Genomic DNA, 16608 nt, shown 5'->3' with positions numbered 1-16608 from the left:
AAAGTAAAAAAAAAAAAAAAACTTGTTATAAGTAATTGGATTACTTTTTCTCAAATTTTCACAAATCGCATTTCTGTAGTGAACTAGAAGTAAAAATACTCTTTCAACCAAATAGATTAGTTTAATTAGCATTAGATTATTATTATTTATTTGGATTAACTTAGCATTTCATTTTTTTAGAAATTGAAAATCAAAATAAACACAAACAAAAATATACATAATAAGAAATATCACTACATTTTTCTCTGAAAAAAGGCCTTTACAATCTGGAATCAAACATTTAACTGTTTATTTAGTGCAATCTTCCAACAAACTCACTGAAATCAGAATTTCCACTTATTCTATAAAAAAATGAGGAATAATTAATTAGATTTACAAAAGTCAATACTGAAACTGTTTTAGTGCATGGTTAAAAAACACATTCAATAATAAAACCCATCAACAATGTAATTTTGTAAAAAAAAAACAAAAAAAAAACACACAAAACATCCATCAATAAATTTATATAGCAATTGCATTTGCTAGAGTAAAATTGTCACTAAGAAATTTCAGATTATTTTGCATTAAATTAAGGAATGTTACAGAAAACACTAAAAATTCCTTAATATGGTATTGATAAATCATCTAGTGCAACATATATTAATTGAAAAATAGTTTAACATCAACATTGAAAGACATGACATGCAGGAAAATCCAACTACCGACTCATTATAGGCTGATGCTGTTCACGTGAGCAGCAAGACACATGCTTGTGATGCTGACACAGGAGCTGGCATTCAGATATAAACAAGGAAGCTCTGAACTGCATCAACTGCTTACAAGACTGACAGGGGAGAGAGAAAATTGTTGAATAAAGTCCTTATTTTTTTTGTTTTTGTTTTTGTGCACAAAAAGTATTCTCATCGCTTCATAGCCAATGGAGTCGCATGGACTAATTTAATAATGTCTTCTTCATAATTCTAAGTCTTTACAGTCCACACTATGACACAAAGACAGCGTTTTCAAATGTATTCCCGCTTTGCGAGACTAAAAAGCTACATTTCCGTTGACTTAAAATCTTAGTGTGGACAGAAGGCCGGAAAAAAAACGGCCTTCTGAAAAAAAAATCATTTTCAAACGATAACGTATTAGAGTGGACATTGCCTCAGAAGTTAGAAAAGTCTGTCACAAATGCTGCCTACAAAGTCATTGCCTAATAGGGCAGCAAGGCAGGCTTAGCCTTACTAACGAGTTAAATCAGGTGTGTTTAATTTTGAATTTTAAAAATCATTCTTAAATCTGAATCACGCACAACCCTGATTCATAAATGCCTCTGCACAGATGAATGTATCTGTATAATGTAGGCCTCTACACTCGATGCTTTAACATTTATTTTTTTTATAATGCTTCTTTCTTTTTCTCTCAGGTAGACTTTGTTTTGCTGGGTGGGGATCTGTTCCACGACAATAAACCATCCCGCAAAACTATGCATAGCTGCATGGAGGTGATGAGAAAGTATTGCATGGGTGATCGGCCAATCGTCTTTGAAATCCTCAGTGATCAGGCTGTTAATTTCAGCCACAGCAAGTAAGACTTGAGCTTTTTTGGTCTCGATCAGAAACATTTCTTTCTTTAGTCTTGACATTCAAGTCCTTTCTTTTTTTTCTTCCCACTTCATTATAGCCACCAAAACAAACATTGTCATTATTTATCATATTATTTACTCATTATTTATGACCCTCATGTCACGTGTAGGAACTAAATGTGATGAGGCATTGTTTTGGATATGGATGTGAATGTGGATGCTTTGGATAGGGAAATATTTTCTGTCAGCAGCCATAGTCAATATGAACGTTGTACATATTATTCATTGTAGTAACTACATAAATCAAGTCCAAACAGTATGAGTTTGAGATTGAAAAATTAAAAGTTGATAATTCGCTCAAGCTACGTGAGATTGACTTTGCACGTGAGAAACTAGAGGCTGAGAGATCCCGGACGAGCCCCCATTTGTTACGAACTGGGAAGAAGAATCTGTATTTAAACTGGGTCATCATCAGTGTAGTAGAAATGTGAAATTATTTTTGAATTTGGTGCCTTCTAGACTGAGAAAAGACAGAAAATGTATTTTTGTCTCATGGGGATGAAAGACTACAATTCCCAGAATGCTTCGCTGCCCTGTGAGTCCATTCCCAAAGCCAGCAACTTGATTACTGTGACTGAGTTGAAGACACTACAATTAAAAACTGAACGTGTCTGTTCAATATATTGAGTGAGTCACCGTGCGAGTATCACAGCACTGAGCACTAACTGCAGGAGTGAGATAAATGAGCTGAATGAGCTCTCGTGATGAGAGCTGAGGTAATCGCGACTACACTCGCGGCATACATTCACAACGCAAGTTCAGTCTGGCACGTTTCAGTTCATGCCTTTGCAAGCTTAACTTTCATAGAAATTAATTTAAAAGACTTAGATTGCTCACCATAGCTCCGTTTAAATGAGTGCCTGTAGCTGCAAGCTGAGCTCTGAGTGTGTGATCTCCCATCCCCCATGCGTTGGTTCAAAACATGCGGAAATGGCTCCCTCTGCTGGCTGTAGTCTTTAGCCTTTGGCCAAACATTCCTCCTATGATGCAAATATCGTCAATTTGCGTCATAGGAGGACATTTTTAGGGGGATATGAGGGGGGAAAATCACAATCATTTGAATATACTCCAGGGTTTCTACTGATACAAAGCCATATGTTAATCGCTAAAGTAACCCTTTAAGATAAGATAAGATGATTTAAGAATGTTTCAGTTGTTGTCCATGAAAGTAAATGGAGTCCATAAGTTTCGTAGCCTGACGTGGTCATACTCAATTCTAGTCAGAATATGAGTCTGAAACTGCTCCATTGGGCTGTGATTATGGGGCGTGTTTCAACTGAACCAGGAAAGACCTCAATTGGATAGACCTACAACCAATCAGAGAAACGAGGCGACGCATTGTCAAATGTCAACAGAGCTCAACTGCACTGTGTTGCCAAGTCCGCATTTTTTCCGCGGTTTGTTGTATATTACCGCGGGTTGAAGCGACTATTACGACTAAACGACTATTAGTAGTTGGCGGGTTTTGTTGTAAAAACTTGGCAACCCTGTCTGCACGCACGCTGAAATAAACGATCTTTGCAGGTGTAAAAAAATAAAAGAATTTTATGATACTGTCAGACACAGATGGATTAGTGCAAATGCAAAGTTTATTATCAGAGGTAACGGACACAGGTGATACTTAGATGGGTGGTGACACTCAGACGAAGGACAATGATGGTGAAGACGATGATGATGGAGATGAAGATGAAGGTAGACGAGGGCTTCGATGAAGGACAGGTAGTCAAGGTAGGATCGGTGCAAGACCAGACAGTGAGTGTGAAGGTGAGCATGTGTCGGCGCTTGGCGTCAGCGTGGTGCTTGTGTCTCCGGACTGCCTGCTGGAGTTGCACGTTCGCTGAGTCCCAGACCCTCTCGCTCTGGCGGAACCAGTAATCCACCGCTGGGACGTCAGAGGGCTCACCCGTCCAGAGGAAGAGCGGTGGTTTGTAGCCGAGGACACATTGGAACGAGGTGAGCCCTGTGGTGGACTGCTGGAGTGAATTCTGGGCGTATTCAGCCCAGGGCAGATATTGGCTCCAGCTCTCCTGATTCTGGTGACAGTATACCCTCAGGAATCTCCCGATCTCCTGGATCTTCCATTCAGTCTGGCCATTGGTCTAAGGATTGTAACCTGATGAGAGGCTGATGGATACCCCTAGGAGACGGAAGAATGCTGTCCACACTCTAGAGATGAATTGGGGTCCTCGGTCGGAAACAATGTCTTCCGGAAGCCCAAAGTGTCGGAAGACTTGGGTGAAGAGTGCCTCCGCGGTTTCCAACGCGGTAGGTAAACCTTTAAGGGGATGAGCTTGCAGGATTTAGAGAATCGGTCGACAACGACTAGGATGCAGGTGAATCCTTGGGAGGAAGGCAGGTCGGTCATGAAATCGATCCCCAGATGGGGTCCAGGGACGCTCAGGGATTGGAAGAGGGCAGTCTCCTAGGGGTGTTGGCAATGGCTCAGACTGAACATCCCTTGACGAATCCAGAGACTTCCGAAGGCATGGCGGGCCACCAGTAGCGGTGGCGAGAGGGTCCTTCTCCTGCCTGGGTTTCCAGAACCCGGTGAAGAATGAGCCAAGTCCAGAAGGGGCATGCGATGACGAGGCGGGACATAGAGGCGCCCTTCTGGACCTCCCGGTGGAGCAGGCTGTTGGGTGTTCTCCCTTTGGATCTGTTCGTGGAGAGCCCCCTGGATCAGGATGACAACCATGGCTGGAGGGAGGATGGTTTTAAGGTGCTCGGGCTCAGGGTCGGCTTGGTGGAGACGAGAAAGGACATCCGCCCTCTAAAGCCCGCCCTGATGATTTCATTGGTCTGAACACTTTCTGATCGGGAATAATTACACCTCTATGGATCGAGGCCAGAACGAACCGCCTGGCCAAAAAGAATTGGGGGCCGGGCTTAGTTCGGCTGGCATCCAGGCTATAAGTTTCGAGCCCCAAACAGTAAATTGTAAGTTATGCATTTGAGAATCTATGGCTCAAGCACATTAAACAGCACAAACAACATCTGTCATGTCAACAACCCTCAAATACATTATCAGAATTTTCATTCAAAATTTGATGATCATTTTTCAATATAAAATAATACCGTAATATAATGCCCATACACACAGACACATGATGTTCTTTGTTATTTTGTCAGGTTTCCATGGGTGAACTACCTGGACAATAATCTCAACATTTCCATCCCTGTATTCAGTGTGCATGGTAACCATGATGACCCAACTGGGGTAAGAGAATAAATTAATTTATTAGTTCACGAAACTGGTCTGCTTCGTAGATATCGAATATTAATATATAATGTATGCACATAGAGAGTAATTTAGTCTCAGACAAACTATCTGTTACATATTGCACACAAAACCTGAAATTACTTTTTTGGGGGGAATGCAGCTAGCCGGTCAACTGAGAGATTGTTTTTACCTATTAATTGTCATCGATGGCTGCTTTGTGGAACTAACAGTTGAAAATCAACAGTGATAGTTTGTAATACTTTTTAAATGCTTGGGATCCTCTGTGCCTCAGTCTTTGGTTATTCAGTGTACCAATGTGGTGAAGTAGATATTTCTAGAAGTTTCTTTTAATCTCTTATTCAGAGGACAAAGCACACATACTGCACAAATAAGCCTCCTCATACACAGGAATAGTTATCTGTTTTAGTTCTCCAACAAATGTTGTCTTCTTATTTACAAAAGATATGTAAGAGCAATGTAAAATTCACAGTATATTTTTAATGTTTTTGAAAGAAGTCTCTTATGCACACCAGCATACAAAATATTAATACAATTTAAATATAGGAATAAATTACAATTTAAAATGTGATGGCAAAGCTGAAATTTCAGCATCATTACTCCAGTCTTCAGTGTCACTTGATCATGATTCAGAAATCATTCTGATATGATGATTTGATGCTTTTGTGACATTTCTGATTATTATTTTCATGTGGTGATATTCTTTGAATATAAATATATAGAATAAAATAGAAGATAGAAAGTTCAATGATCTGCGTTTATTTAATGCATTTATTATAAATGTCTTCACTATTACTTTTTATCAAATGAAAGTATTAAATTCTCTCTCTCTCTTACTCTTATTACATTTTTGTGGTACTGTATTGCCAGTTATTTAAATCAAATACCAATCAGTAAAAAGCTTCAGCAATGGTTAGTCATGGCAATGTCACATGATCATAACCGTGATCGAGATGGTAGTATAACATTTCTACCTATTTGTAACGGGGTTCTTAGATGGAATGGAAGGAGGCGGGAACCGGCAAACATTCAACAAACTTTAATTTCAAAATAAATAAACAAAACGAAAGTAAACCGTGGGCAGCCCCTCACGGCCGACTGCCCGCACACACACAACAAAACGTAAACAAAACTGTCTTTGATCGTAGAGAGCCACACACCTAGTAAACCATGGAGATGTTAACTAATCAACAACAGAAAGATGAAGTAATGCAGTTCTAAAGATAGCATGAGCACTAATGATTCTCACCTGAAAGTTGTAACTGCATATTATTCCTTCATGTGTTCAATTGGTCAGTAAGAGATGCAATTTAAATGCTGATTAGATAATTGATTATGCAATTGTGTGCCTTCCTTCCTTCCTACAATCTCATTTTCAGTTTGTTTTTGTTGTGTTCTAGGCGGATGGTCTGTGTGCTATAGACCTGTTGAGCTGCGCTGGTCTGGTCAATCATTTTGGCCGCAGTCCTTCAGTGGAGAAACTTGAGGTCAGTCCAGTTCTTCTGCAGAAAGGAAACACCAGGATTGCACTCTATGGCATTGGTGAGTTTATAATATTATAATTTATAATAGTTTATAATATAATATTATATTTTTATAATAGTTTAGTTTATAATATTATAATTTATAATATTCAGCAATTTGGTTTAAATTACATTAAAAAAATAAGATAAGAAAATGAGCAAATACAGATGGTAAGGTGAAAGGATCCTGTGATTGCATACAGTACAAAGCTGGACCACAAGGCTTGCTCTAGCAACATGATAAGTGGGAGAAGTCATGCTTCATTCTTAGAAAACAGTGCTGTAGGACAGGTGGACAACGGCTGCTACAGGTATAATCGAAAAGTGCAGAGTTGCAGCACAGTGTAGTAGGAGAGATGATGGTTGAGGATATGGTGTCAAAGTGAAAATTTGAATGGGTCCTGTATGAATGGGTCCCCTAATCCACACTGTGCGATTTTTCAAAATCCTTTGCGAATGTTGCTTGTCAGACTGTACGAACATGATCCCTGATGTAAGATCTCAGTTGTCATTAATCTCAGACTGTGCATAGACAGTAAAAGACTGTACGATAGTTAATGCGCTAAAACGGACGCACGCAAGAAAACTTGCCGTCCAAATCCAGAATGTCAGTTCTTTTCTCCCACCACCCGCGTAAAAATCCCCAGCCGAATTACCTCCCGTTTTTAGACAAACACCAAGGTTGTCTGGTGATTTAATGGCCGTCCAAATCCATAGCTCTAAGTTTTCAAGAAGAGATTGTTTCAAAATTAACTGTTTATATCCTTTTTGATCCCTGAAGGATATTTAAATAATTAAATAATTCATAATTTCCTGTTATTAAATTAAATATGATTTTATTCTTATTATTCCAAGCATCATGTCATCTAGCTCATGTCATCAAGCTAATTTCAATTATCAAATAGTGTCAATGTGGACAGATCAGAAAAATATACTGTAGTTGAAATTTTATTGTCCCCAAATCAGCAAGCCAAAAGCCAAAGGTGACGGTGGCAAGGAACCAAAACTCCTTCAGGGCCAGAATGGAGAAAAAAACCTTGGGAGAAACCAGACTCAGTCGGGGTGGCAGTTTTCCTCTGGCCAAATAACAAACAGTGATGAGTATAGCAACATTACAGATCAGAAATCATATTAATTTCATATTACTAATAGATATTTATACGATTATTTAAAAGATTGGGGGTTTAAAGAGGATGTAGTGTCGATGCGGCATTTACAGGGGGAATGAATAGACACACTCTCTGCAGACACTTCAGGGATGTGTTGGTCATGTCCAGATGCGGGTCCACCATCTGATCTGGATACGGCTGACTGCAGTAAACCTCGGGATAAACAGAGAGACCAACGTTAGCATAGATAGCACTCTTTTTATGATGTAACACATCAGGTGTTATGGGAAGTGTTCCCGGTTCTGAATGAAATAGTTAATGCAGCCTAACAATCATTTAACTTATTTGAATAATAGAAATGGATAATGTTCTATGAAAACCGTTCCATGAATGAATGTATTGAATCGATACACTGATTCATAACGCTCTGAAGCTTCATGAGGCCATGTTTTGAGATCGCCCATCTATTTACAAGTTGTTATTTATTTATTTTTGTGCACAAAAACTATTCTTGTTGCTTAATAAAATTCTTGTAGATCCACTGTTGTGAGATGGACTCTTGAACATATTTATACTTTTATGGGTCTTTCTTGAGAGAGAAAATGTCTTTGCTGCAAATGGAGGCCTTTCTGAGCCATCAGATTTCAACAAAAATATATTCGTGTTCTGAAGATGAGCAGAGGTCTTACTTTTGTTACTGCAAATGTGTTTTACAAACACACTGTCACAGCAGCCACAAAAAAAAAAAAAAAAGTATATTAAGAGTTAAAGGCCCAACTAATGGAAACACGAATCCCTGTTAGGGTGACTTCGAATGAAAAACAGAGTTAAACCTCTGTTAATTGTCAGTATGAACTTCTGTACAGACAGAACTTCTGCTCTGACAGAAATAAAGTCAGTCTGGTTAGTAATGCTGTTTGAGGAGTTGTTTAATCCTCCTCTGCTGAGATCTTCAAAGATGTCTTTTATCTTCAGTTTTTTTTTCCATCTAAGGCTGTGGCTGAAGTCAGTTGTAGTTCTTGTCTCTTTCTCTTCTTTCCTTCAGTGATTCTGTTTATACACAGGCGTATTAAGGCTGAGATGACTCTATAATTAATATACAAAGATTTTGTGGCTCAGATAGTTCTATTTTATTTCTTTGCTCTTGGCTAACTTGTGGCCTGCTTGTGGCCCAGATCTGGCAAACAGGAGTGGGCCGCACTAGGGCGTTCCACGCAGCATGTGGGCCAGATCATCATTCCACATGCAAGATGTGGGCCAAATCTACAAAATGTAGCAATGTGGGATATTTACATATCTGTTTAACTCCCATCAATCACTTGTAATTTCTCTATAGCAAATGTATTGTATTGAATAATGTATTGTAATGAATAACACTTGAAAGATAACCAGGAAATATTATCTAACCCATGGAAGGATAGAGTGTAATTATGCAGAACGTCATAAATCTTGATCAGCTTCCAAGAGGGTGACGGTCTTCTGATTTGATGCTCTTGGTAGCTAGGGTTAAATGAATATGTACCTTTCTCATCCAGAGAAGAGTCACTCATTAAAGGGGTCATGAACTTCCTTGTTTTATGATGTTTCCTGGGGTCCACTTGTAATATTAGAATGTTTTTTACTTCAATTTCTTTCATAATTTATTAATAAAAGGCATATTTCCTACCCTGATTTTAGCCCTCTGCTCTGAACGCTCTGTGTCTGCTGTGAGACTTTAGTGTAAACACCCACTGCTGTGATTGGCTAACGTCTTTCCATTTTAAGTAGTATTACGCTCTTCTACTTTTTTTTTGCGCAATTTTACTATTACAGTTCTCATGGTTAACTAATCATGTTGGATTACATTTAGAACTATGGCATTATATTTTGATCTATGGCATTATATTAAGATCGTGGCATCTCTGGTTGTAGAGATGAACATTGTAGCCGATCACAGACACACTTTGAACGCATGAATGTTAGTACAACATAGGAGTTAAAGGGTTACTTCAGCGATTAGCATATGGCTTTGTATCAGTAGAAACCCTGGAGTATATTCAAATTATTGTGCTTTCCCCCCTCATATCCCCCTGAGACGAGAGATTTATGCATTTTATTTCTGGAATAATTCCTCCTATGATGCAAATTTACGATATTTGCATCATAGGAGGAATGTTTGCCCAAAGGCTAAAGACTACAGCCAGCAGAGGGAGCCATTACCGCATGTTTTGAACTCGCGCATGGGGGATGGGAGATAACACTCAGCTTGCAGGGAGAGCTCAGCTGGCAGGCACTCATTTAAACGGAGCTATGGTGTGCAATGTAAGTCTTTTAACTTCTCAAATTAATTTCTATGAAAGTTAAGCTTGTAAAGGCATGAACTGAAACGCGCCAGACTGAACTCGCGTTGTGAATGTATGCCGCGAGTGTAGTCGCGATTACCTCAGCTCTCATCACTCCTGCAGTTAGTGCTCAGTGCTGTGATACTCGCGCGGTGACTCACTCATTATATTGAACAGACACGTTCAGTTTTTAATTGTAGTGTCTTCTCTAACTCAGTCACTGTAATCAAGTTGGTGGCGTTGGGGAATGGCACAGGGCAGCGAAGCATTCTGGGAATTGTAGTCTTTCATCCCCATGGGACAAAAATACATTTTCTGTCTTTTCTCAGTCTAGAAAGCACCAAATTCAAAAATAATTTCACATTTCTACTGCATTGATGACCCAGTTCAAATACAGATTCATCTTCCCAGCGCTGAAGTACCCCTTTAAGACCACCTACTATAAAGTGGGTCTGCATATTATTTTGACCGTAAATGGGTAAAATAATGGAAAAAAAATTACAGGACATTGTGAAAAATAAAGTGTGTTGTACTTTCAGGTTCCATTCCAGACGAGAGACTCTATCGGATGTTCGTCAACAACCAGGTGACGATGCTTCGACCACGAGAGGATGAAGATGGCTGGTTCAATTTATTTGTCATCCATCAAAACAGGTTCAGGAAACCATTTTTGTTTTTAAGTATTATTATTAGTAATTATTTCAGGCATACAATCAGAACATCTTCGCGATGTGGAGCCCAAATGTGTTGGAATGGTCCCATATCCCACCCATTCCTCAAACATACATGCAGATCTCTATCTGAGAATAGGTGGTGCTATAGTAATCATATTTGCATCTTTACTACTACTTTATAACTTTCTAATCATATTGTAGTGATTTGAAAAATCAGTACTAGAGTAGTTTTTTTCCTTCTCAGTGTTTCACACACATGGACTAATCTGTGGCTGGGCGCCACAGAATCAACACCGGCCACCACATATTGCATTTCGTTATTTATTTATTTTTTTAACACTATTTAAAATGCACGCAGCATATTCGTTCAGCTAAATTTCCTTTCCCTGCTCTCCCTCCATCTCTCGCACGCCTCACACTCGCACTCACTCACTCACTCACTCACTCACACACACACACACTCGGAATTCAAACAACAAATAGCGTTTTGGCGCACTCAGTGTGGCATAACCAGAGCCATTGTATAATAATAGTTGCAACATGCATTCATCTCACAGCGGCGCACGGTCACGTGATCACGACGCTCTCAATAGTTCTAAACAAACCAGCGCTGTGTCAATACATTTGAATAGACAACAGCTTCACTATACAGGTATTTGCAGCAATTTTTGGTAAACAGTACAGCATAGTGGCATTGATTATTACATCAACCACATTTACAGTATCATTTTATTATGAAGATAGATGGAGATGCAATATTGTTAACATTAATGTTAGCTATTCTTATAGCTGGAAAAATAATAATTTTTATTTGTAATGTCATTACCCACTAAGTGCCTAGTGGATAGTGGACCAAGGATAATTAAAACATTCTGGCAACATTACAGGTCAGAAGTCTTATTAGGTAAATAGATATTCGTAAGATTATTTGAAAGATTGGAGTCGTCACGCCAGAGACAGGTTTAAGGAGGATGTCGTGTCGATGAGGCATTAACAGGGGAGTTTAATTGACACGCTCTCTGCAGACGCTTCAGGGATGTGTTGATCATGTTTGGGTGCAGGTCCACCATCTGATCTGCCCTTACGCAACAAAAATATATTTCTCAATATATTAGTTGACAATATATTTCTCAATATATTAGTTGACAATATATTTCATGTGTCTCCATATATTGTGAAATTTACATGGTAATATATCATATGATATATTATATAATAATATATTATATATGCAAGTCATATATTGCAATATATGGGACAATACTGCAATTATTGCCGTTTTCATATATTGACTAAATACATATCATTATACTATTCAATATATTGCTATGTATATTGAAATATATCCTACAATATATGAAATTATATATTGGAAGAGTCATTGTATATATATATGTAAATATATATGTAAAATTATATGAGATAATATACCTCAATGTACTGGATAATATAATCAGATTTATATGGGAACATATGTCTTAAATATATTGATTTATATTACATAGTATATAATTATCATATATATTGTATACATGGTAAATATGAAATAATCTAATGTACACTGTCTGTCATATATTTTAAAATATAACAGATTAAAATATAATATAGAAATTAGGGCCGCGACTCGATTAAAAAAATTAATCTAATTAATTAGAGGCTTTGTAATTAATTAATCGCATTTTAATCGCATATAAATATTTGACCTGAGAACAATGAGAAGTAATTTTTCACATGTATTTTTAGTATACCATTGAATAATGACTGAATACATAAGCTTAATCAACAAAATATTGTTTATTTATTTCAGTCCAGCAGACCAGTGCAATGTTTGCCAGTTTAGCAAAAGCATTTTTGTGATATTTGAGGCTCGATGCGCTGCGGTGATACGCGAATTCCTTGTTGTATAGCTTGCACACAACCATGCTCTTGACGACGCTTCCATTCTTTCGTTTTTTAAAACAAAATTTCCCATCCACGGGGCCAAGCAAAGCAGTCTCATCAGCTTCTTCGTTCCATAGCTTCGTTCATGTTCACATGGTTCGTTGTTGTCGTGACTCCGGAGCGCTAGTTGGTGTTCCAGTATAATTGGTCCGTCGAAACTCATTCATTGAAAAACGTTCCGCGGTGCAAAAATAAGTGTGGTAAAATTTTTTTTTTTTTTTTTGCGTAATTAATTAACGCGTTAAAGTCACGTAATTAACGCGTTAAAGTCACGTAATTAATTAATCTTAATTAACGCGTTAAAGTCCCGGCCCTAATAGAAATATTTTCTAAATATAGAAAATATATTAAATGTCATGCACCATCATATTTTCTAAATATAGAAAATATATTGAATGTCATGCACCATCTGATTTGGGCTATTGTTAATCAACCTCTGTAAACATATGCAGGAGCTTGCTTAACTCACAAAAAATACTTTGTTTCAATAAACATACATGAAATAATTCAGTTTTGTTTGTATATCAATGTATTTTAATATATGAATCAATATATAGCAATAGGTTGTCCATCCATATATTGCTATATATTTTCAAATATATGAGGAAGTTTCTGATACATTGAAATATATTTTCTAATGTATTGCAATATAAATTCTAGTATATTGCAATATATTTTTGTTTCGTAAGGGTGGATATGGCCCGGATCCGGCTGACTGCACTAAACCTCCGGATAAACAGAGAGACTAACATTAACGTAGATGCCACTCTTCTTATAATTTAGGTGTTATGGGACGTGTTCCCGGTTGCAGCTGACCTAGTTAATGCAGCCTAACAATCCTTTTAATTGGCTGAGTTTTGTTTTACCTTCGAAATGAAAGCCACTGCATCTTTAGCGGTTCAGATTTAGGAACATCAAAATGACTGCTGTGTTCGTTATTACACCCAAGAACAAAACGCCACAATCGGTTAGATGCCATTCTGCTTCAGCCTATCAACATTGGCGGACTGTAATGAGCTTGCTCAGGGTGTCTGTGTTGAAACGCTTCTGTCAATCAACAATCATGTTTTAACAGTCTATGGTATTTTCAGCTAGAGATATAAACGGTTACATGATGAACCAACATTATCATTTTGTTTACCCCAATTTTTTCATTAAAAACAATAAAAATGAATTGGTTAATAGTGGTTATCTGGATTAGATTAAGTTTTGTTTTAGACAGTTAACTGATGAGTATTTTCCCTTGCACTCTAAAGGCCTGTACACGCCGGGATGAATATTGTGCGCGTTTATCGGCAGTGTTTTTCGTGATTATTTTGGCGCGTCTTTAAACGATATTCACTGATGATGTGTCAAGTGAACATGCACATTCAGTAGATGGCACTCCCGGTACAAAAGGTGGTGCTGTGGCACTTTACACTTCTGACACTCGCTTGTCACACAGAAGATGAAGAGAGACTGTATTTACATACTTGCCAAAACCATTCACACTTTTTTGTTAACTGGCAAGCAGTGGTGTCACAGTGACAGTCATTAGCCGTATTTCTTCTTCTTTGTCTACTTACTACTTCTTTGCCGTATCAATGTGTGCTCGGCAAGGCCGTTTTTTTGCTTAACCGCTACCAAGTTGTGTTTTCCTGTAACTTCAGTAGCTCCAGGCAACTGAACAAAAGCGCCGATCTCATTGGTCGGCCAGTTTTTAACGTGGTGCATCAAAAATAAAACACAAACCCAAGGCGTTGTTTTAAAAAGGACGTTTTTACACACAAAAAAACTTGTGTCGGTGTGCACACTCACATTAGCGCCCTTTGTTTAGCGAAAATCGTCCCGATGTGAATAGGCCTTAAGGCTTACAGAAAAATGTCCTTACCTCTGTCACACACACAGGGGAGAGAGAGAAAGAAAGCGAGTCTCAAAGGCCTATTTGCTACATAAAAAGGATTACTGTAAAATTATGTGCTAGGTGTAAATCATGTTCTGCTTTTTTTCAAAATGACAAAAAGCTTTTGAAATGTTGTAGTGTTTTTTTTAAAGGTTGGTCAGTAAAGACGTGTTAAAGATGTGCACACCTTGCAGCACATCATCCAAAGTTGCATTTGGACAGTGGAATAATCTGAATACAAATACTTAATTTAATACATTTCCAATGCAGGGTAGTGCTGTAACTTAAATTTATTGTATTTTTTTGCAGAAGTAAGCACGGGGCGACTAACTACATCCCAGAACAGTTTTTGGATGATTTCCTGGATTTGGTGGTGTGGGGTCATGAGCATGAGTGTAAAATAGCTCCAGTCCGTAACGAACAACAACTCTTCTACGTCACACAGCCTGGCAGCTCTGTCATTACCTCACTGTCACCAGGAGAAGCAGTTAAAAAGTTTGTGTGCCTGCACTCATATACACACAGTAAACATGTCTTCTGATAATGAATGATTCTCCATGGACAGTTGGAGTGTTCAAACTTTTAAAGCCTTGTTCAGACTGTTATTCTGAATACGAACGGCAAAAAAACACATTAAATAAGATTTTTATAAATCAGTTTTGAGCTACAGTGAGGAAAATAAGTATTTGAACACCCTGCTATTTTGTAAGTTCTCCCACTTGGAAATCATGGAGGAGTCTGAAATTGGCATCGTAGGTGCATGTCCACTTGTGAGAGAGACTAAATTTAAAGCTACACTGTGTAACTTTTTTAGTTTATTCTTCGCTAAAATCACTTAGTTCTTTCAAAAATGTGCTCATTAATGTATATTTACTTCTTTCAAGTAATAAAGTATTCTCGTAATTTTATAATATACCATTTAAAATACATAAGGGTGAGGGGTTCGGATGGCGGTCGCCATGTTGCTCCTCCATCTTGAAAGTACATTAGCCAAAGAGGGACATACCCGTAAATTCAAGCTTTGCCTTTCGCGTTTTAACACTCGATGGCACTGTGTCGAATGTGAAGAGGAGGATTGCTTGAGGCTGCTATATGATGATGGAGGATCACTCTTAGTCTCGGGGATATGTATCAGAGTCGCCAAGGAAGCTGAAAAGAGAATTAAGACGGCAACGCAACAGGCAAATCAACAAGACAAAAGTAAATATTGGAGTGGCCTTTCCAAGATGGAAAGAGCTCATGAGGAGCAACGATTTTAAAAAGAACGCCGACGTTGCCTGCTTTCTTCTCGTCAGGTAATATTAATTCAGCCTATTTGTGTATATTGGAAGTTTTATTGTTGCTTGGCTAATTATATCATGGTGTGCTGTGCATAACACTAGAACGACGTCTAGGATAGTTTTCCTCGCATCAATGATGAAAAAGTATTGTTTACCTTGTAACATAAATCCATGTTCTATGACGGATAACATGAGATTAATATTTTAATTGCATTTTAATTTGTTTGCCTTACGCTAGTGATGTCGTACAATATACAGAATAACGATAGCACTGATAAAAGTTACTTTACTAAGATTAGCTTGCATTCGTCTGGGAACCTGATAGCTGATGTTAGCAATGAAATGGTAAAAAAAATAACCAAAACGTAAAACTATTATTCATTTTACATAGATTAATTTGATCATAGATCATTTGGCAAATTAAATAACTGCAAATTATAATAGTTTTCAAAAGTAACCTCATCACTTGAAGCAACACTCACCGAAGAGGTCGAACTGGAAGCCATAATCTTTGAATAAATAAGCCACCGTAGGAGTTGAAACGAAATTGAAATTGAGAGGAACAGAAACTAATATTCACTGGATGGTCATATACCTTTTCACCACTAGATGGGGGAAAATATCACACAGTGTAGCTTTAAAAAAAAATCCAGAAATCACAATATATTATTTTTTTTAACTATTTATTTGTATGACATAGCTGCAAATAAGTATTTGAACACCTGTCTATGAGCTAGAATTCTGACCCTCAAAGACCTGTTAGTCTGCCTTTAAAATGTCCACCTCCACTGCGTTTATTATCCTAAATTAGATGTACCTGTTTGAGCAGGGTTTCCGCGGGGTAATATAAAAAGTCATAAATTTAACAATAAGAATTTAAGGCCATAAAAAGTCATAAAAATGTCCGGATTTTCCATACAAGGTCATAAAAACATAAAAACAAATGTAAGACCTTAAAAAGTCTTAAATTCGCGGAAGCATTGCGTTCTTGGTCTTAAATAATGTTAAACAGATCT

At 37.7% G+C, this 16608-nt stretch overlaps 1 protein-coding gene across 2 annotated transcripts in view; it reads left to right on the top strand.

Moving 5' to 3' along the window:
• The window catches only part of mre11a (MRE11 homolog A, double strand break repair nuclease), a 39171-nt gene that overhangs the window by 3195 nt on the left and 19368 nt on the right, over positions 1-16608 (top strand). For both annotated transcript variants that reach the window (XM_067450052.1, XM_067450053.1), the window contains exons 4-8: positions 1406-1566; positions 4754-4841; positions 6263-6404; positions 10355-10469; positions 14622-14807. In XM_067450052.1, the coding sequence (XP_067306153.1) occupies positions 1406-1566; positions 4754-4841; positions 6263-6404; positions 10355-10469; positions 14622-14807 (692 nt within the window). The remainder of the gene's footprint in view (positions 1-1405; positions 1567-4753; positions 4842-6262; positions 6405-10354; positions 10470-14621; positions 14808-16608) is intronic.

This window comes from Pseudorasbora parva, chromosome 8 (assembly GCF_024679245.1).
Source record: "Pseudorasbora parva isolate DD20220531a chromosome 8, ASM2467924v1, whole genome shotgun sequence".
Classification (NCBI taxonomy): domain Eukaryota; kingdom Metazoa; phylum Chordata; class Actinopteri; order Cypriniformes; family Gobionidae; genus Pseudorasbora; species Pseudorasbora parva.
The sequence above is the reverse complement of the archived record's forward strand: the minus strand, read 5'-3'. Positions and strand labels throughout refer to the sequence as shown.